The sequence below is a fragment of the Podarcis liolepis genome (genome assembly GCF_965112155.1).
Source record: "Podarcis liolepis genome assembly, chromosome: 10".
NCBI lineage: Eukaryota > Metazoa > Chordata > Lepidosauria > Squamata > Lacertidae > Podarcis > Podarcis liolepis.
This window is the reverse complement of record NC_139562.1, coordinates 30,816,580-30,838,326: the sequence shown is the minus strand read 5'-3', so window position 1 is coordinate 30,838,326 and position 21,747 is coordinate 30,816,580. Positions and strand designations below refer to the sequence as shown.

General features: G+C 44.1%; 1 protein-coding gene across 2 annotated transcripts in view; it reads right to left on the bottom strand.

Annotated features, from left to right (window-relative positions):
• The window catches only part of CACNA1I (calcium voltage-gated channel subunit alpha1 I), a 370,432-nt gene that overhangs the window by 34,741 nt on the left and 313,944 nt on the right, over positions 1-21,747 (bottom strand). For both annotated transcript variants that reach the window (XM_083462258.1, XM_083462259.1), the window contains 9 exons: positions 20,006-20,178; positions 18,658-19,077; positions 16,588-16,688; positions 15,609-15,732; positions 11,870-11,938; positions 10,464-10,648; positions 9,765-9,891; positions 7,255-7,380; positions 4,655-4,744 (listed from right to left, as the gene is read on the bottom strand). In XM_083462258.1, the coding sequence (XP_083318384.1) occupies positions 4,655-4,744; positions 7,255-7,380; positions 9,765-9,891; positions 10,464-10,648; positions 11,870-11,938; positions 15,609-15,732; positions 16,588-16,688; positions 18,658-19,077; positions 20,006-20,178 (1,415 nt within the window). The remainder of the gene's footprint in view (positions 1-4,654; positions 4,745-7,254; positions 7,381-9,764; positions 9,892-10,463; positions 10,649-11,869; positions 11,939-15,608; positions 15,733-16,587; positions 16,689-18,657; positions 19,078-20,005; positions 20,179-21,747) is intronic.

Here is a 21,747-nt window from a genome sequence, read left to right as displayed (position 1 = left end):
ATATGGCGCAGGACACATCCTCCCTCCCCTCAAGCACTGGAGAGTGATATTTGTGATTTATTGAGGAGAGTTTATAGGGAATCCTTCTTTGACTGCCTGTTCTTTTCTTTCCTGCTACTGGGGAAGGCATGATGCATATATATGTATGAACAAAAGTACTGCCATCACAGTGACATTCATCCATTCTGTCCATCATGAGGATGGTTTTAATTAATAGGGCAGCAATAAAAAAACTAGAGCAGTGTCATGTTGAAGAGAATGGATATTGAGCTGGGAAGGTTCCTGCTTCCCTGAGTGTTCAGGTCAAGCCGCTGTATTTAATCCTCAGTCCTACCCTTGTGATCTACAATAAAGGTATAATAATAGTGGCACATCTTGCAGGTTTGTTGCATGGAATATTCATAATTTATATGAAGTACAGAGGAAAAGCAAAACAATCAGTCCAACTAATTTTTAACCTCTCCCACTCAATTAAAAAGTGCTTAAAATTATTTTTTTTAAGCTGTCAGATTTATTGGGCTATTGCACATGATGATCTTGATCAGATTCCAAAACAGTATCATTTTTTCCTGCACTCTAAACTTTTTTGGGGGGAAACAAACCAGGAGTGCAGTGTTAAGAGCTTATTGAAACAGTGTCCCAAAAGGATTTGACGTGTGTGTCTTTCTGTGTGGGGGTGGCATTAGTATTTAGATTAATAATATTGGTAGCTGGAATACAAGAATAATAATTACAGTATCAGAGAAGTAGACTAGGATAATTACAATAATTCTCTGAAGAACTCATTTAGCAATGTATACACAAATTATTAATGTTCGATCACTATTATCAAGCCATTAAATATCAGAAATTAGTACAGGCACAACAGCATTCTTCAGAGAAGTAATTTTGCAGCCTTGCATGTATATTTGCCGCCTGAGATGCCAAAGAGAACTTCCAGATGGGTAATGAAGCTTAGCTAGAGAAATGGAACGGTCAAATCCTATGCATGTCTACTCTGAATAAGTAATTCCCAAGTTTCAGGTAAGTGGGTCGAGGTCCACAGTCTAAGGATTTTCCAGATTATTTTAAAAACAAAGCCCTGATTTTTTTTTTGATTTTTTTAAAGTGTTTTACTCATTTTAGAACAAATCCAGCATGGAATTTAATTTTATGTACTGGAAAGGGGGAGAAACCTTGTTTGTGGTGGGAGTCATTCTGCATTTGTAACAGGAGAGTGAAGAACTCTCACAAGAATTAATAAGGAGAAGGTGGTGTCATTGGTAAGTAATTTATGTCAAAGACACTGTCCAATAGGAGAAATCCACACTAAAATGCTGGTGAATTTTTATATGGATCCTTAAAAGAAAGCTCACGAATGGCTGCACAGGTGTGGAGAACTGAAATATGGAAAAATGCAAAACTGAGAGAACAAAAATTGACAGATTCATCTGTCCTTATTCCCATGTAGGTAAAAACCGTTTTGTACGTATATTTTGGCTGCCCTAGAACTGTTGTGAGGTTGTGCTAGAAATGGTTCTCTCCAAACAAGACCAGCTGAAAACCATTCTGCTATACTGAGAAAACAAGTTGCGTTCACAGTGTGGATGTAATATATCATCGTCCCTGTTTAGGTCCTGTGCAACTGCCATCTGCATTAGGGAAGTGATCTTGCATTATTAAAGTGAACAGGAACAGCAGCAGATTTTAGCTGCCAGCCGTGAAAAGCCATGCCTAGGGTGGGAATTGCCGCAAGTGATCATCAATCCAAAGAGTCTGCCATCATGCCCCAAAGGACACATGATACTACTGCAAAGCCATTAAGAGATAAAGAAGACGACAGTGATTGGCAGAAGTTTATGCAAAAAGAATAAACGTGGGAGCATTAAAACAATTTTCTCCATGCTAGTTACCTGAAAGATATGCCATGTCTGCCCACACAGAAAACAAAAGCTACACCCACTACAAATTAGATGAGGACAAACTGCAGCAAAAATGGAATGGCCCAGCATGAAAATAGTACCAATCAATCTGACAAATCTCTGAGGGAAGCAACGTGCTTTCAATGCAAGGTGTTTATACAACCCTAGTACAGTTAAATAAGGAACTTATACTCTAAGGGCACCTCCAGACTGTGGCAATTTTGTGGAAGGGATTCGAGCATATACTTGAACTGTTGGTTTGTGCAATCAAAGTGGATTAAAGCACTCTGTTGCCCTAGAGCAACAAATCTGCTTTTAAAAATGCAAATGAATCGTTAACAGAAAGATGCGCAAACATCCCACACGCAACTCAGGATGAATCCTCATTGTTGCATTAAAAAGTCAGAATAAATGCTCAATGAAGACTGGAATTAGTCTAACCCGTGTAAGTTCTGTGTGAGCAAATCAATATGAATTCTCAATGAAGAGTTTGTTTGGAGGGGGCCAAAAACGGGAGAGAAACAGCAGTGAGAGGGAGTGATAGAGAAGAGAAGGAGAGAGGACTGTGGGCAAATGTCTTGACGTGCATTTAAAGCCTATTTACACTTGGGAATGAGGATGAAGAGTATAGACTAAAGCAGTGTTTCCCAACCACTGTTCCGCGGCACACTAGTGTGCCGCGAGATGTTGCCTGGTGTGCCGCGGGAAAAATAAAAAAATTCGAAAGATTTTTTTTTTTAAAGTCAAATTTTCGATTGGGGCGCTGTCACTAGATGACCCCTGGGGTTCCCTCCCTCCCTCCCGCTCTGCGCCTCCCTCCTCCTCCTCCTCCGGGGAGGCCCTTCCTGGCTCTCGGCCAAGGCTTGGCGGCTGCCACTCACTCACTCGCTCGCCCACCCGTCCCTCCATCCCTGCACCCGGCCTCTCCCCCTCCGTCCCCGGCGCGGGGGCTGCCGGGATCCGTAGTCCCCTCGCCCTTGGGCTCCGCGCCCGCGCGGGGTGCGTGAACTATGTTTCCCAGCGTGGCCTGGCGGGCCGGGCGTTTTGTTTGAAGCGCTCTTCTCCCGGCCATGGAATGAGCGCAGCGGCGGCGGCCGGGCGGGCAGGGGCTCTTCCGCGCAGACCCCGCGCAGCCTGCCTGCGCCCCCGCGGAGATCGGGCGGCAGGATGCAGCCCGGGGATCCCCGCGGAGGCGGAGCGGCGGAGGCGGAGGCTGCCCCCCAGGTAGGGCTGCGTCGGGGGGGGGGTTATTTTTGCAATGCTGCATCCGCGCCGGAGGGGACGCATCGGACCGTGGGGAGACCCCTTGGCGGGCGTGCAAGGCAATGCATGTGTGCAGGCGTTGCATGGAGTGCAGTGCAGTGCAATGGCAACGCGGCGCCCTGCATGCATGCATGCAACTTCCACCGGCGCTCCGGACTTGGCAGGTGAGGGGGGTCCCCAGTGGGCGGCAGAGAGAGCCAGGAGGGCAAAGGGGAGCCGGGGGGGGGAGCAGCGCTGCTCCCCGAGCCGAGCCTGGGGGGAAACTTCGGCGTCGTTGCGCTGGGTGTTGGAAGCGGAGGCTGGCGGGGGCCCCTCACCTGCAAAACCTGGTCGCCTCTCATATATTTCGGGCATTGCATTCATCGCCCGCTTTCTCCTCCAAGGAGCTCCCGGGGGCGCGCGTGGTTGTCCCCGTGTTATCCTTGCAACAACAGCCCTGCGAGGTGGGTCAGGCGAGTGGCCCAAGGGAGCACCCAGGGATTGTCCTGGCCAGGTGGGGTGATTTGAACCCTGCTCTCTGCCCGGTCTTCGTCCTCATTTAGCCCCCACATGTGCATGACTGTGCATGACTGAGGTTTTCCCCCCTCGTCTTGGCTATGGTGTGAGTCTGTGCTGTTAATTAATGGGGTTCTGCCTTCGGAGAAGATGAGCCAGCCCTCAAGGAGGTGATTATGTAATTTGCTAGCAATTCATGTCCCTCCCGGCGTGACGCTGCGCGCTGACGTCACGGGGCTGTAATGGTGGTGTGCCTCGAGATTTTTTTCATGAAACAAGTGTGCCTTTGCCCAAAAAAGGTTGGGAAACACTGGACTAAAGGCCATGGGGGGAAATGCAGGTTTTGAGGAGAGAATAGAGAACTCGAGAGAGAGATTTGGCATTGCACATGTATTAAGAAAGGCAGTTCAGTGCACAGAGCAAGAGAACATATTAGAAAGGTTGCCTGAGAAATCTGTTATTCCCAAATTCTGCTACAAACTGACCTGATCTCTAATACTAAAATGCAGGTCAGAAATGGGTAATCTTTTGGAGTTTGCACTTCTAATTTTGCAATGCAGCTCCCGCACTCAAAAAAAGTACCAAAATGCATCTAGAAATGCAAGTTTTCATGATGACATAAATTTAGAAAAATGCACTTTGCGAGAAAATACCATTAGGAAAATATGTTCAAACATACATATTTTAAATTGCAAGGTCTTTTTTTTAATGCAGAAACAGAGAGGATTGGCTTTATGAATGAACACATGCAAAACAGACATTGACCAGAAAAAGAGTGATCTGTCTATGCTCACTCAATGTCTTTTGACAAATGAAAAATGGCCTGCCGCACTATGTTATCCAGAAGAAACTTAATCACTCCCCCTATAACTTCCTAGTACTTGGGGAGGTACATAGCAAACCAATTAGGAGTCATCAAAGATGGATCATCCAGCCTATTTAACAACCCAGCTGAAAGCAACATGAATGATCATTTTGTAAAGCAAGTTCCATACCTGCTGATCAACAGCCACAGCATCCAGTCCATTGTACATAATGTTGACCCAGCCATCTTTGGAAGCCAGTACAAAGAGTGACATCAAAGCCTGCAACACATGAAAGTGAGTCAGCTTTGGACTGGTTCAGGGGTTGACTGTTTGATGCACACAAATGAATAGCAAAAAAACCAGAGAGGTTCTTTCCTTCCTTCTTCCTCCACCACCCTCCCAAAGTTCTCCAGGAAAAGTTGATGGGAGAGGGAAAATAATTTGCCTGTGAAAAGGGGGAAGAGAGAGAAGGAAGTGCTGCCAGACAGCTGTCCTCCGAGAAATTCGTCCCTAGAGAAACACCAGATCAGCTCAGTCACACTGTTGGTTTAGAAAACAACTCATCACAATACACTCCATTCCTTGCTAAAACGTCACAAATCTATCAAATCCAAGGGGTTGCAAAAAAGGGAACATGAAAAGTATCAGGAAGGACTGTGATGCATCTGATTATTATTTTTTAAGAACCCAATTATCTCCCTTTATAACTGGCTCTGAACTCTACCCTGCCACGTCTCACTCCCCCATGGAAAATTCGCACTCCGTGCAAAAGTTGACCCTTCAAAAAAGATTCCAAGACACTTCAGGAGGCCTCCCTCCACCAACACTGGGAGAAGGTTATGGGAGGAGTATGGGGCATCCATTAAGAAAACATACAGATTAGACAGTGAATTTCAACTGGATGCAAACAGGGAAAGAAGCTAGAATATTTTAATCAGAAATGTAAAGCATCCTCCATAAACACTCGCTCTGTTTGCTCCCTTAAGAGCCTCCAGAGGCTGAGACTCGACAGTTTCCCTAGGCAACCATTTTCATTTCCCCAACAGTTCTTTTTGCAAGGAGATCTTTTCTAATGTCCGGTCTGAATGTGCTTTACTGGAATCTAAACACACTATTTGTAGTGCTTCTTTCTTTGTCCCTCGTAAACACTGCCCCTGCCCCTGATTGATTTCTTTGCATTTAAAACTTGCTACCAGGTCTCTTAAGGTAGCATACAATGTAAAACCATGAAAATGATATCCCTGTTCATGCAACTAAACAGAGCATGCTGAACATGTGCTGCTGCAAGGCAGGATTGTGGTGGCAGGCCCCATTGCCACCCTCCATGCAGTCATTGGCTCTTCTGTGCGGGGTGTGTAGACTCTGTTCAGAAGAGTTGGTGAATGCATAGAGTCAAAAGTAGGATCCTGCCTTCCTGTCCTACATGCCCAGTAAATCTTGATTAGCACCACCAACAGCACTGGAATTAGAGTTAAAATTCTGACTTTTGAAAATATATTTGAAAATATTTTCAATTAATTATGACAGTTTAATCCCTCATAATGCATAGCTCTTTATCCTTTCCACATAAATCATGTGCACATGTCATATGGTGGGAAGGGCCACAGCTCAACAGTAGGGTGTCTGCTTTGCATCTAGAAGGTTCAATTCCTGTCATGTCCAGGTGGTAGGGCTGGAAGGGAAGCCCGGAGAGCCACTTCCAGTCAGTGCAGACAATGCTGAGCTAGATGGACTGATGGTCTTGTGTCACCATCAAACTTCTGACACCGTGTGTTGTCTTCAGCTATTTATCTAGAAACTCACTGTAAGCCAAGTTAATGAACTTTATTTCTGAAAAGGTCTGGGAGCCTACATAAAGTAGTAACAAACGTCTTCAGTCAGGCCACTTCTCTGAGTCAGCTCTGCAGCAGCTGGCCTCCTGGGCTATGCCTGTTTCCCTTAAAGGGGCCATGTGCCAGTTACGTAACTCACAATTCATACATTACAGGTGTGACTCGATAGAAGGCAGCTTTCTATGTTCCTATGTGTTCTAGAACCTCAGCGTGCTATTTCTGGTTCTTTTTTCTTTTAGGTCTCAGAGGTCTTCAGCTTTCTCTGACCTCTGAGACCACTTGAAAGATTCCTGGATACTGTAATTGAAATATGCTGCTTTTATTGATTTTTTTAAAGCAGCTTTTGAATTGCTGCTTTGCATTAATCATTTATTGTACAGCCCGCCAACTTGATATTATTCCAATGAGATGAGGTATATCAGTATTTTAAACCAACCAACCAACCAACCAACCAACCAAACAAACCAGACCTTGAGGCATTATCTGAACCAAGTTAAGCACTTTGTATCCCACTGAAATTAGTAATGGAGTAAAGGCTACAGTCCTTTAACCCACTTACCTGGGAGTCAACCCCATTAAACAATGGTATTTACTTCTCAATAGACATGTAAGTGCATGCTTAACCGAAGCCTTAATTGCCATTTTTATTAAAATGTGGTTGGGTTAGTTTAGTTTCAATGTGCTGATTTTATTACTGAAACCAAGGAGACTTAGAAGCACTTAATGTTGGATGGACTATGCCATTTGCAATTCTGATTCTTAAGGTATATCTATCTTACAATGTGGTAATTAAAAACTGGATACGCTTCAGAAGATGAAGGCTCTCAACAGCAGGACTACAACCTCCCATCCTTCAATGTGAGGATCGATGTCTGAAGTCACAGTCCTTCCTTTTAGGCTGAAGACACCAGGGAGACTAAAGTGAGTCTAAGGAAACTTGGAGGGTTCCACATTTACCTGGCCCAGATTGTCGAAGTTGTATTTGTGATGGACCCACTTGTAATTGGCAGCCATGCAGTCAGACCTATTGGTGATGTTTCGGGTGTCCACGCCCAGACAGTGGTAGAACTTCCCCTTGAACAGCTGCAAGAAGAAACCACTTTGTCAGAGAATATGCTGTTAGGAATGGAGGGTGGTGCTCCTGAGTTTGGTTACGAGACAAGGCACCTTGCGCCTCTCGGTCACTGACTGCCACCTGATTTAAGACCCATTGTGAACTGAGAGTCATTCACCTCCTGACACCCATTTGGAAGTACAGTGGTGCCTCGCAAGACAAAAAGAATCCGTTCTGTGATTCTCTTCGTCTAGCGGTTTTTTCGTCTTGCGAAGCAAGCCCATTGACGGATTAACGGATTAGTGCTATTAGCGCTATTAGCGGCTTATCTGCTGATCGGATCAGCTGATAAGCGGCTTAGCGGCTTAGAAAAAGGGGGAGAGGGGAAAAAAACAGCGGGAACTCGCAAGGCATTGTTGTCTTGCGAAGCAAGCCCATAGGAAATTCGTTTTGCGAAGCACCTCCAAAACGGAAAACCCTTTCGTCTAGCGGGTTTTCCGTCTTGCGAGGCATTCGTCTTGCGGGGCACCACTGTAAGTAAATGAGAAAGTAGCTGAATGGGGACTAGCAGAAGCAAAATGCCCCCAATTCTATTCCCCAGGCCAGTCTAGAGTTATTCTGTTCCAAATTGTTACTGGGTTTGCTGAATGCGAGCATACTGCTCCCATGAATTAAATACTCAGAAAATATCCCCTACTTCTCAGACATTTCAACATAAATTTACTCGGTGGTGACTTAAAAAAAATCTGTTGCCCCAGTTCCCTTTCCCATATGGCAGGGATTGGATTGTGCATTTGGAAAATCTCAGGGTGACTTCACACGTTACAGGAAGCTCATCTGCTTTCTAGCACTTCCCGTACATTATGAAACTGCCATCCCTACATACAGATTAAGTATAGCACGTTCTTCCAAATGATAGAAGCACTACCCACTCCAGCAGTAGGAGCCTAAAATAAAACAGAACGTCACTACTTTCTTCTTCAAATAGTCGTGGGTGGATCCAGTGCTTGGAATGTGGGGGAAAGTCAGGAATTAACGGAAACCACTTTTTTGTAATAAAACAGCAGGTAGATATCTGCGCTCTCAAGCATTTCAGTTTGGACCAGCAGTCAACATGCCATTTCAGCACTGGGTCCTGAGGTCCAGCTGAATCTGACTGTAGCCCGGAACACCAGCCTTGCACTCTTATTATTTTGAAATGCATCCCTTCCAGCTATCACATTAGAACTGGACCAAAGAGGGAGTGTCAAACAGTGAATATGACCCCTCCTCTAATTTTTTATTAAATCTCCAATATTACAAAATATTTATTGTCATAAACAAAATGTTTTTCCCTAATATAAATTCCTTCTTGACTTCCCACCCCTCCTTTCCAGATGTTTGTTTTTCACTTCTTTTTATTAGTGAATATGACATCTCAAACTCATCCAAATAGGTTCTTGCTTTCTCTGTGCCTGTATTCTCAGGGATGAGTGGGAGACTGCCTAACATTCCTCTTCTTTCAGACCTTTGGCTAATTAAACAATCCATGGCCTTTTAAACTGTGTAGGATATTAAATTTTGTTTGTTATTATGGTATGCATTTTTGTGTTTTTAGATTGTAAACTGCCCTGCGGTCTTTCAGATGAAGGGCGGTATAGGAATTTAATAGATAAGAATTCGAATCGATGCATTCCTAGGCAGATGCCATGGGGACAGCATTTTGTATGCCATCATTTCTGAAGTCTGCTTGCAAGTGGTTTGCATTCGAACTGCTTGCAAATGGACTTTGAAGTGATGTTTCTCAGCGTCCATCAGCTGGATTAGTGCTGAGAGCCACCCCCTTGGAAAGCCAAGTGGTTTGAATACATTATCAGGTGACTGACAAATAGGCCGTTCCACCTGCTTGGCAAAGTTGGCCTGCAGTGAGGGGTGGGGGAGGGAAGGAAGGATCCAGCCCACCAACCAGATCCCGTGCCCCACCCTGCCTCATCAGGAGACAAAAAGCCACACATCTCTTGACAAATTTCCTACCCACCTCTTTACCATGGTCTGTATTATAATGGGAAAGCAGGCCTTTAAGTAAGCAGAAGTAAATTCTCAACTGCTTTCATGTTAGGACAAAAAGATGCAGCACATGAGACACAAAGACACAGGAACCAGAGTGGTGTAGTAGTTGCAGTGTTGGACTAGGACCTAGACAACGCGGGTTCAAATCCCTCCTCAACCATAAAACTCAATTGGGTGACCTTGGGCCAGATACAGTCTCTCAGCCTGCCCTACCTCACAGGGTTGCTGTGAGGGTAAAATGGGGAGGAAGAGAACCATGCACACCACCATGAGCTCTGTGAAGGAAAGGTGGGATATAAATGCAATAAAATTAAAAATAATTAAAAATAATACATTTTCTCATCGACGATACTAACAACAGTACCTGCACCCCAAGAATGCCGAAGATGATGAAGAAAGCACAGCAAATGAGGACGATGTTTCCAATGGGCTTGAGTGATGAAATTAGTGTCTCGACCACAAGTTTCAGGCCTGGTGCACGACTTATAACCCTGAAAAAGAAGCACTGTGAGGAGCAACAATAAGGGAGACGTAGAACAGAGCTGCTTTTCTCAGTGTTTTACGAAGAGCTGCTCTAAAAAGTATCACGACACAGCTGCTTGCCCCATAAAGCAACACGGCAAATTTCCAACAAGGGCATCATTTCATCCCCATATATGTATTTTTGTACACATTACATGGCTGGACAACTGCATTACAAAATTAAGAGCAATGCCAATTTCGAAGAACAGCTGTGCTTTGGTTTGCATATTGCTTTTGAAAGTGCAAATTAGGTACCTAAGTGCCAACTCAGTCTAAATTCTCCCCCATCGCTACTATCAAAACTGACTCTGGATACATACACACCCATTCCCTGCCCCTATGCTTCTTCTTTCCTATTTCGATTGGCCTTGTCATCACAGACTGTATCTAAGTGCCCTGCGCTCTTGACCCTTCTTATTGCCCTTTCCAAAACCTTTATCACGGCAAAACATCTGGGAGTCCACACAAGCTTTCTCTGGGTGTTCAGAAGCAGGGTCCTTACAAAAGAGAGGAGGAGGGAGACTAGCCTTTTGGATCTCACCTAAGGGGGCGTAAAGTACGCAGCAGCCGGAGGACTCGCAGCACCCCCAGAATTTTGGCTCCACCAGCAGAGGCTACCGAAACCACAATATCAATGATGGATACGAACACCAAGAAGCCATCCAGGATATTCCAGCTACTGCGGAGATAGGCCTGATCCCCAAAATATAGGCCAAGGGAGACTACCTAGGGGAGATGAGAGAATGCATGAGGGTGGAGAATGTGATAGTCAAGCAATAAGGCTGAGCTACACTCCTAGAACTACTACACAGTGCAGACACTTGAGGGTTTCACCTGGGTACAGAATTCTTGATGGGAACAGGCAAGGGGTCAATGGAAAGCTGATCACTGACACTGGTATAATGCTTGGCTCTCTTCTAATAAAAACAACAACAACCAAAACTCTGGGGAATAAAAAATGGACAGGAGGGCATGATTTCACCTCTAACAAATATTTTTTTAAAAAAGCTAATAGCCACCAAGACCCTGATGATCTCCTTGCTGCTGCTCCTTCTTATACTATATACAAATCCCTTCATCATCAGAGAGATAATTTTAAGTTTTGGAGTTCTGAGATTTGGAAATGAAAGGGTTTTAATCAGGGCTTTTTTCTGGGGGGATGCAGGGGTATGCATACCCCTAAACAATTTGTGAAACTTTGTACTTTTGTCCCTTTACTGTATTTGTTTTTCCCAATTCGAACTATAAAATGGTGATTTTCTTGAGTCAAAATGAGAGTACCCCTAAACATTTTTTTAAAGGAAAAAAAAGCACTGGTTTTAATTCTCAGTACTCCCTATCATGCCAGCCTGTGGGAAGCAATTGTACAAATATAACCAGCAAGAAATATGGCCACACTGAATATTTACTCATTTGGGGTGTGTGTGTGTGTGTGTGAATGTACTGGATCCTTTCTTTGGAGGAGGGAAGAAATGTTTATTTAGGGGAAAAACACAACCCCTGAAATCACTTTCAAAGTGCTGCTATTATTTGCCCCACTGTCTGTCTCTTGGGTGCTATTCTCATTGCTCCCCACCCTGGGTTGTTTCTTTCCTAAAGTTACCCTAGCCAGCCAGGGGTCATGCAGGGACCTTGATGCTGAAATGCTTCACAGCTCATCAGATTCAGCTAAGTGCTGATATCATCATAGGCAAACAAAGCCTATTCGGGTGGTGCTCTGAATAGACAAAGAATTGCTGCCCTATTTGCAGCAATATATGTACATTCACCAAAAGGGCGTCTGCCCTCTTTCAACTCTGACAAACATATTTGTGCAAATGGCACCCCTTTTTACCTTACCCGTCGCCCCCCCCCCCCATGGTATGTTTGCCTCCCTGACAGATTTGGAAGGGGCTAGTTGGGTCAGTGAAATGGGGACGGCTTGGTAGCTGTCAATGAGTGACTTACTTTCAGTGTCATCTCAGCAACGAAGATCGCTGTGAAGATGTAATTGGATACCGTAAGGAAGATTCTCTCCTGGAATAATCAAAGGCAGCCTCAGAATAGATCTAGCAAGAGCTCTGCAGTTTGAGTCATTGCAACAAGCTTGGCAAATCCTACTTGGTTGCTAAGAGCCAGGTGGGTCTAAAAGTCTAGGGTACTTTAAGGTCAGCTGCCAAAAGCATCACCCTACCCAGCATCTCAAGTACATTATAATATGCTGTCGTCCTTCCTAGTCTACCGTTGTGGCCCAATCAGTTCCTAGTGGATGTGGTAGAAATAAAAAATGAATGTGAACAGGCCAGCGACTGAGGTTTTCTTTTCATTTACAGTGGTGCCCCGCAAGACGAATGCCTCGCAAGACGAAAAACCCGCTAGATGAAAGGGTTTTCCGTTTTTCGATGCGCTTCGCAAGACGAATTTCCCTATGGGCTTACTTCGTAAGACGAAAATGTCTTTCGAGTCTTGTGATTTTTTTCGCTCCCCCCCTTTTTCTAAGCCGCTAAGCCGCTAATAGCCTTTTAGCCGCTAAGCCACTAAGCCTTTAATAGCCGCTAAACCGCTAATAGCGCTAATTCGCTAAGCTGCTAATAGGGTTGCTTCGCAAGACGAAAAAACCGCTAGACGAAGAGACTCGCGGAACGGATTATTTTCATCTTGTGAGGCACCACTGTACATTCACAAATACCTAAAGAAAAGATACAAACACAGTGAAGGACATGGTCACATTGCCAGTTACACTGCATCCAGTGCACTCCCACTGCTAGTTTTAGAAGTCACATTCCCACGACACGAGCCACAATCCATGCTGACCCTGTACTTGGTCAACAAATACTGCTATTTGATGCATCTTCTCCTCAAAGCAGCTTCAATTTGACTAGAAAACTAGATGCAGAGTTAGCAGTCATGGGACCGTGCCCTAATAAACCATTGTGCATGCACAGATGACAGCTTCATAAATGGGAGTTCTGGGGGAGGGGGGTTTGCAGGGGTGAGGAAACAAAACAGGTAATGCCCCATCCCGTCTCTGATGTGAACTGTGCAAATGCAGCTTAAAATGCAGCAGAGGGAAAATGAACCTGCTGCATTTTGTTGTGAACATGCCCCCCAGTTGTGAACTGTTACACCATTGAGTAGAATCCTCAGGTAGATGGTGCTCATAGCAATCACGTCAAGTATGTGCCTCTTCTGTGGTTGAGGCAAACTGTTCACAGAACATAGGAAACTGCCTTATAACAGCAACATATATAGATGTTCATTTGGCCCAGCAGCAGCTCTCCCAGGTCTCAAGCAGAGGACCTTCTCATTACTTGCCAGGTGAGCCTTTTAACTAGAGATGTCAGGGATTGAATTTGGAGCCTTCTGCATTCAAAGTGTGTCCTCTGTCACTAAGCTATGGTTCCCCCCACTACCGGGCACAACACTGGACTGTTATCTTGTCACTGCCATCCCACCTAAACCCACCTAGACCCACATGTGCAGAAGGGAGGCTTGTTCACACAGTTTGCCATGAGCTGGAAAGTGCTGCCTGCTATGTGCCCAAGGTTCATATGTGGAATTTCGCAAGCCTCGTCTCAGGAATGTGAAAACAGCCTTCAGTGTGTATGTTCTCCTGATTATACATTTAAAAGCTAATCCCCAAAGCACACAGATAAACCATCTTATCTAACTTTCATCTTCAGTGTTGTCGTGTACACAATGAGTTTCCCTCTTATTGGCAGGTGTATAGATTTCCAATACATGAGAAAGACATATGTTTTCCTCATTTTTCACTATCATTGGCTGCTGTTCTAGTAATTTAAGGAAGTACCATTCTGAAGTTTTAGATAGGAAACGTTTTCTTCACATAGAATATATTGTCAAGGATTTCATCTGAATGGCTAAAGTATTTTACGAGCATGTGCTCTTTTATGTCACACACATTTATCCATTTATCTAAAATAAATATTCTGACAATTACTAACACAGATGAGAAATATTATCACTCTAACTCAGGACAGGAGGCCCTTTTCAGGCAGAGTGCCAAATTACCCTAGTAAAAAGGTGTTTAGGGCTGCATACTAGTAGTGGCAGGCCCAACCTCACACAGAGACTCACACAGAGACACATACATGCAATCACACATATACAAAGCTGCTTCCAATGGAAACAGAGACATAATTCTTAGTAAAACTACTCAAGTTTCACTTTCCATTTTCTCCATAGACTCCATAGACTCCATAGTTTGTAAAAGAAAAAAGAAAAAAGCTCTCCAACATCCTTTCTATGTCCCAATTGTGCAAAAGGTAAAAAGAACTCTGCAATCCCACAAGAATGCAAATAAAGTCAATGCAGAGCTGAACTGCCAGTCCTGCCTTAACAGCTGTTCAAAGCTTTAAACATCAGCTGCATCCTGAAAGTTGTATACATGCAATTGCAAAATGCAAAATGCATGAATGACTTTTTGCATATTTGCAAGGAACACCAGTCTACCTCTCTGCTGATACCCATTCTCCTCTGCTTTGGGCTTCTTCCAAAGGAAAGAGCTGCAAACGCACATTTTGCATGGCATCAGATCTCTTTTTCCTCTTGGCTCCTCCTCACTGAATGGAAAGCAGATGGAACTCCAAGGGCCAGGGGGAATTTGGCTGCTGCACATCTGGCTTATGGACCAAGGGTTCCCCACACCTGCTCTAAACCATAGGTGTGTTCTCAAGGTACTTTGCAGAAGGTCTGCTAGTTAATCTGCAACTAATACTATATGCACTCTTGTCAAACAAGCCATGTATAAGCAAAGAGAGTTGATACCCCCAAGTCTTTCAAATCCATCTTTTGTGTCAAGGGTGGACTTTGGTCTTTCAAATTTCAGTAGTGCCCTGTGTGAGGTCAAAATTCAGTGCCTCCACTGCCTCTCACTTTCTGCTCTGTGTGCACACTATGTCATAGTGGTGACGCCCTGCGGCGCCCCCCCCCCAACTTGGTGTCCAGTGCAGGGGAACAAGGCATGATGCCCTAAATCCGCCTCTGTTTATATGCAGAGTCTCACAACTGTACATGAATACAAAGGAAAACAATCCTCTGCCCATGAAACGCTGCTTTTGAAGTCGACAATTTTTACCAGCATATAAAAAATGCTTTTGGAAGTTTCCAAACACAGTACAGTGGTGCCCCGCAAGACGAAATTAATTCGTTCCGCAAGTTTTGTCGTCTAGCGAATTTTTTTTCTTGCAAATCACGAAATCCCATAGGAATGCATTGAAAATCAATTAATGCGTTCCTATGGTCAAAAAAAGTCCAAACAAAGCCAAATTTGGTACAACAACAGTTTATTAACTGCTCTTTAAAGTCACACATACTGTAAAGAGCAGTTCAAAAATTGAAGGGAAAATAAATTAACTTTATAAACAAAACATGTCTTTGTTTTTAGACAAAGGAAACAAAGTCGCGAGACGTTTTCGTCTTGCGAAACAAGCCCATAGGGAAATTCGTCTTGCGAGGCAAATCGAAAACGGAAAAACCTTTCGTCTAGCGAGTTTTTTGTCTTGCGAGGCATTCGTCTTGCGAGGTACCACTGTAAATAAGATCATTTTAGTGACAGACTTTAACAAAGACAACCAGCTTTTCTTCACGCCTGCATCAAGATGCACTGTTGAAAGAATTTGTGTAGCTGCCCCACAAAAGCTCCCCTAAGCTTCTATGGTCCATCTGAACAGGTTATAGTACTCACTGTGCTTCTCTGTTCAATCTGTGGTCTCTCCAGGGCAATCGTGATGCAGTTCAGGAAAATGAAGGCCAGGACAATGTAATCAAACAGCTTATGGGCGATGATAGTTTGACAGAGGATACGAAATCTGAAAGACAGTTCACTTATTTGTGAAGTGCATATGTTTCTAAGGGATGATAGGGGTAGTGAGAAGGTTTGGGGGAAGGAGAAGATGATAAAATTACTCCCTGAAACTTAAGCTGTTAAACCTCCCGTTCAAAATTCTTTTGGTTCCACTTGAAGACTGTGCAACTGATTTAATTAGTATTGCCTCATGGCAAACTTTTAGAACCTCCCATTTTATTAATAATAAATAGAAGTAAATTTGAGAGCTGGAATAATTTCCTCTGCTGCTATAAGCTTTCCAAATAATGCAGAACGTATTGTGAAAAGAAGATACAGTAGTGCAACATTGCTAAAAAATACATCATGGTGTATGTTTGATAGTGTAACGCAGGGGTCAGCAAACAATTTCAGCAGGGGGGCGGTCCACTGTCCCTCAGACCTTGTGGGGGGCCGGACTATTGGGGGGGGGAATGAACGAATTCCTATGCCCCACAAAAAACCCAGAGATGCATTTTAAATAAAAGCACACGTTCTACTCATGTAAAAACACGCTGATTCCCAGACTGTCCGTGGGCTTGTTTTAGAAGGCGATTGGGCCAGATCCGGCCCCCGGGCCTACGTTTGCCTACCCATGATGTAATGCATAAACCAACCATGTGCTCTAAAAGATGTGCAGGTATGACTGAAGGTAAATGCAAAAAATTCAAGGCAACGTGGTAGTATCCCACCCCAATTTGCCCACCCCCCCACAAACAAGTAAAAGTAAATTTGATGTTAGCTGCTCTGAGCCCGGCTGTGGCTGGGGAGGGCGGGATATAAATAAAATTTATTATTATTATTATTATTATTATTATTATTATTATTAAAGGACACATACTTGTTTTGTGGTGAGAAAAGGTAGATGGACCAGTCTTCACGCAACTCACACCAGTCTGGCTTGTAGGCCTCTATCATCTTTTTGATGCGGAAACACAGGCTCTGTGAAAAGTGAGGCAAGAACATTAGAAGTTGCCGCCTTTTTCACTTTCCCCACATGAGCAAGACTCCTTTAACGCCTTGCATACCAAAAACTGAGAAACCTCTCAATTACAGTTTCTTCATCTATATGGATCATTGATGACCCACCATGCCCCATGCAGGGTAAGAAAATGACTTGAAATCACAGCTGTGGGAGACGATGATGGCATGGACAGAGCATTCAGAAGTTTCTCTCTGATCTGACATAAAACTGAAGGGCTGAAAAGAGAACTTCAAGGTCACCAGAGCCAACTGCAAGCACCATGGCAGGATTAATGAACTAATTTACCTCCTAGAAAGTAGAGAATCAGCACTGCCATTCTGACTTAGACTGAAAGCTTTGCTGATTGGGCAACACTTAAAATTACTAACAGCCACGGGCTACTGAAACAGCTCAGAGCATTGCCTTCTACAGAGAAAACCCCCAAATGTCCCTTACTGAAACTGACATTTCACACCTGGTGAAATCCAGTGAGTCCCTTAGAGAGAGAATTTTATGTAGCCGAGACTGAATCCTGAGCACCCTCACTTGGGTGTTGGGAGTAAGTCTCAGGGAATCAGACTCAATTTGAAGTAACATTGCATAAAGGTCACAGTAATTTTTCAAACGTTGGCTACATCAGAGGTTTGTGCATTCTTACTAATATTGCCTATTCCATAAGTAATAGAGAGACACAGTTAGAGGGATGCAGGTATCCATGGGGATGTTCCTAATGCCAAAATAAAAAAGGAGAGTCTGAGATATAGTATAAGAGGAAATATTCTACTAACACATCTGGAATTTCAGACAAGACTCAGGCTAAGGACAGGGCTTCAGAGAGATACACGTAAAGCCTAATCACTGCTGATCTTTAAAAAACATGAAAACCTATGAAGTTTGATAGGATTCTGCTGTACTTGTGGGTGGGATTTTTAGCTGTTCTTGGTGTATGACAGAGATTGAATTTTCATGTCTTGTAAGCTGCCTTGCGTGGGCAGTGTGCCCTGAAAGGTGGTAGAAGCACTCTGAAACTAATTAAATAATGCCAGAAGAGTCTATGGCTTGGGAAATCGGGGGAACCATAGAGTTCTACAGAGTTCTTCAAAAGCTGATCACTCTTCAATGAGAAGATCAGAATGGGCAAATCTTCCTGGAAGATAGCTCACTCACCACTAGGGAAGGACAAATATCTCAATTTTCGTCTCTCTCAGTTTCTATTTTTTTTCTGTTGTCAAGTTCAGTGCCCACATTTCTGTATCAGCATTCTAATGCAAATTTCTCCGAACATGTGTTGGTATAAAATTTTGCCTGATATACACATTCCAATAGGCAATTTTCCTGAGTAGAATGCGTTTTCATATGGTATTTTCACTAATATATGCATTCTTATGCACATTTTTACCTACTATTTCCTTCCTTGGTAGAAGAAGAAGAGGAGGAGGAGGAGTAGTAGTAGTTTGGATTTGATATCCCGCTTTATCACTACCCTAAGGAGACTCAAAGCGGCTAACATTCTCCTTTCCCTTCCTCCCCCACAACAAACACTCTGTGAGGTGAGTGGGGCTGAGAGACTTCAGAGAAGTGTGACTGGCCCAAGGTCACCCAGCAGCTGCATGTGGAGGAGCGGAGACGTGAACCCGGTTCCCCAGATTACGTGTCCACAGCTCTTAGCCACTACACCACACAGGCTCTCTGGTATGCATTATTTAATTGAAGAACTGCAACACAAAGTCACAGAACACAATGTTCTTTTCAGAGAACATGACGTGAAAAGCATTTCATGGGAGAAGTTTTGGAAAGGGTTCTGTTAGAGCTTCACTGTGATCTCTCTTTGCACAGTACAGTCAGGAACTTCTGGGCTGGCCCAGCTCATCCTCTTAACCGCTATGATGGTTCTCTTCAACATTACAAAGTCCTAATGCCCCTTTAGCGAAGGAAGCAACTACTTACATAGTCTATCTCCTCCTCGTCTTCTCCATGGTCTTTGCGGTTGTTCATTTCTGGGAACATATCCTTAGCAATGTTGGGCATTTTGCCATTGCAGTTCTGGTGCTCACTGGGCCCTGTGGTCACACCCATTTTCCGCAAAGGCCTGTGATTGGATAGGACTGTGGGTGCCAACTCCACCAGTTCAGAGGAGCCTTTGGTGTCCAAGGAGAGGGTTCGCCGATGGTGGTGAACTCTTACTAGCCCTTCCTGTTCACCCTCTGATGCCCTGTGTCGTTCCCCGGATAAGAGGGACTCGTGCTCAGCTGAAGGAGGCTTGTGCTTGAGGCTGTGTCCCCGGGCAAGGCTGTTCCAGCTGGAGCGGCGGCTCCCCCAGCCCCCAGTCCGGCTCCAGGCACCGTAATGAGAACTACGAGAGCTAGACTGCAATAAATCCAAGAGAGGGTTCAGCGCCCCCACCCAAACAGGAAAGCAGCACAAGTCAACAACCTCAGCCATTTATTTATTCAGAATGTTTTTAGACCATCTTTCATTAGGAAAATCACATGAGGCAGTTCAGAATCAACACAGATCATTAAAATTACAATGGAACAACAACTTACTTCAGACTAGTTGCTTTTACTTCAAGCTCTTTTAACTGTAAATTAGAGGTATGTGGTTTTGGCTTGGTCATCATAATAACTAAATCACAGCATACATTGGCTGTCACCCACCAGGAGCACTGCTTTCCTTCATCAACACCCAACCACCCAGCACAACTCTTATCCATTTCCATAGGGCTGGAAGGGAAATTGATCTTGCACATTCTAACAGTGGGGACAACGAGTTCTGGAAAACCATGGGGGATGTGGAGCAGAAATTCATGGAAGAGACAGCTTTCCATGGCTACTAGTCAGGATGGCTATAGATTATCTACAGGACCAGATGCAACATGTCTCTGGATGCCAGTCACTAGGGAACAGCAGGAGAATAGGGCTATCACTCCTTCAATCTGCTTATGGGCTTCTCAAAGACACCTGACTGGCCTCTGAAGGTAATTGGATGTTTTGGTCTGATCCACCAGTGCTCTTCTTACATTTGAACTGAAGCTAGAGTTTGGATTAAGGTTTGGATTAAGAGAGATGTTGCTTAAGCTATAGTACATATGAGTTGAGGAGTGTTGGAAAATGTAGCCAATGGCAAGCTTGAGAGGAAGCAATAGCCCAGTACCAGAGAACATGCTCTGAATGTAGAAGAACTTATTCTCTGGTACCATAAAGTAAATGCTTATTCTCAGGTGTTAGGACTGGAAATCATTGTAGTATGTTGGCTTTAGGCAACATGTGCTACAGCTAGATTTAAATTCACCCACCAGAGACATCACACTGCTTTTCCTGGATTCGAGGGCCATGAGGACTTGGTCTGGCTGCAGAGTATTGCGGGAAGGGTTGGGAATTCCAGCAGCTGCTCCAGGCTGGTTGAGACATGGAAGGCTGGGGTCAAGATGTCCATTTGGGGTCATGGGAATTGCACAAAGCTTTGGATCTGAGCAGAAAAATGCAAAGGAAAGAGAGCAAAGGACATTCCTTTTTCCACCCAGAAAGCCCTTCGATAAATGCATTCACGTGCTTTCAGATATATAGTGAACTCGAAGGAACTGTGTTCATACATAAATTCCACATACATAGATTCAGACTTTGGCGCGATCTCCATAGCAATGCCTCTAGGAAATAGGGAGACCAATATGGGAGAACAAAAAGTATCCTTCTCCTCCATCACCCAATAGCTTCTGCTTTGACAGTGCTTCATACTTCTCCCATTAAATCTGGGAAACGTTCTCCTTGGGAGAAAATAAAGCTTATTCTTTATTGCCCAAATGCTTAGCAAAGAAGATTCTTGCAGTAGGCACTCCACTGCAGCAGCAGGAGAACTGATGCAGTAGCAATAGCTATCCTTAGTGTGAGCAGCTTAGTATTCACATACATGGAAAGAAGCAAAACTGCAATGACTGATGATACCCCCCCTCCCTGCTTTCAAATCGAAGGCAGCTGTAGCTTTGTTCCTGCAGCAGGCACACATTACAAAAGGAGAATATAGTAAAAATGAGAGAAACCGATGAAGACATTAACCAATCCGTGACAAGCTGTTTTGTATCCTATGTTTGAGAGCCCCCTCTGTGTCTCCAGACCAACACCAGCAAGTCTCTTTTCATTTGTATCTGGGAATCTACTACCAGACATGTCCTGACTTCCCTGGAAGCAGAGCACCTATTGAGCCATTTGGCCTTGGAAACCCATTAGCAGTGTTAGGGGTTTTGAGGTTCTGAAACAAGCAGACAACCAGTGAAGTTCCCTCCAGGTTGGGCACCCTACAAACCAGCAGCAAATAAAAACTGAAGTCCAGAAGCAGAGGCAGAGATGTATCTTTAGAATGGTACACACTGTTGGGTGCTGCCATATGGTAAAGAGAAAAGATCATTGCTCCCAACACAAAGGTAAAATGCAATTTCTCTCTTCAAGTACCACTCCAATGTAGTAAGGGTGCCTGACTGGCATGCATTTCCATTGTAAGTTGCCCCCATCACTTTATTTAAACACCAAACTCCCAGCGAACTTCCCCCTCTTCACTGTGGTCCTTAATAAGAATATGCAGGCTTGTAACTGGCATTTACAGCTGTTTGTGTTAAGGGCAATTTGCAGTATTCTCAAAGAAGTGCAGAGGGTATTGCTTTGGCTATCACACAAACAAAATTCTGCCGTCCTGTCTTTTGGCTGATTTTACTGATGTTTGAATCCAACCTTTTGTCAAGTCAAATCAGTAGCCACAGGGTATTTTACACAGATTTTTTATTTCCGTCTGATGTGCTTTGTGTGATTTGAACACTAGGGGTTTGATTGAAACTCAGTGTGGGAGCCCTGTTCCATCAGCAGCTTGAACATCTTCATCATTGTTATCCTGGTTCCTATGAGGTCGAGTAGGAAAGCCAAGTATCCTGATTTCGCCAAGCCTGTCTAGGACATCACTCTTGCCTTTCAAAGAGAAGTGACAGGATCTGGGCCACAGCGTGTCCAAAAGGCACCAAAATCCTTTAGTAAAACATTGCAATAGCTTTGC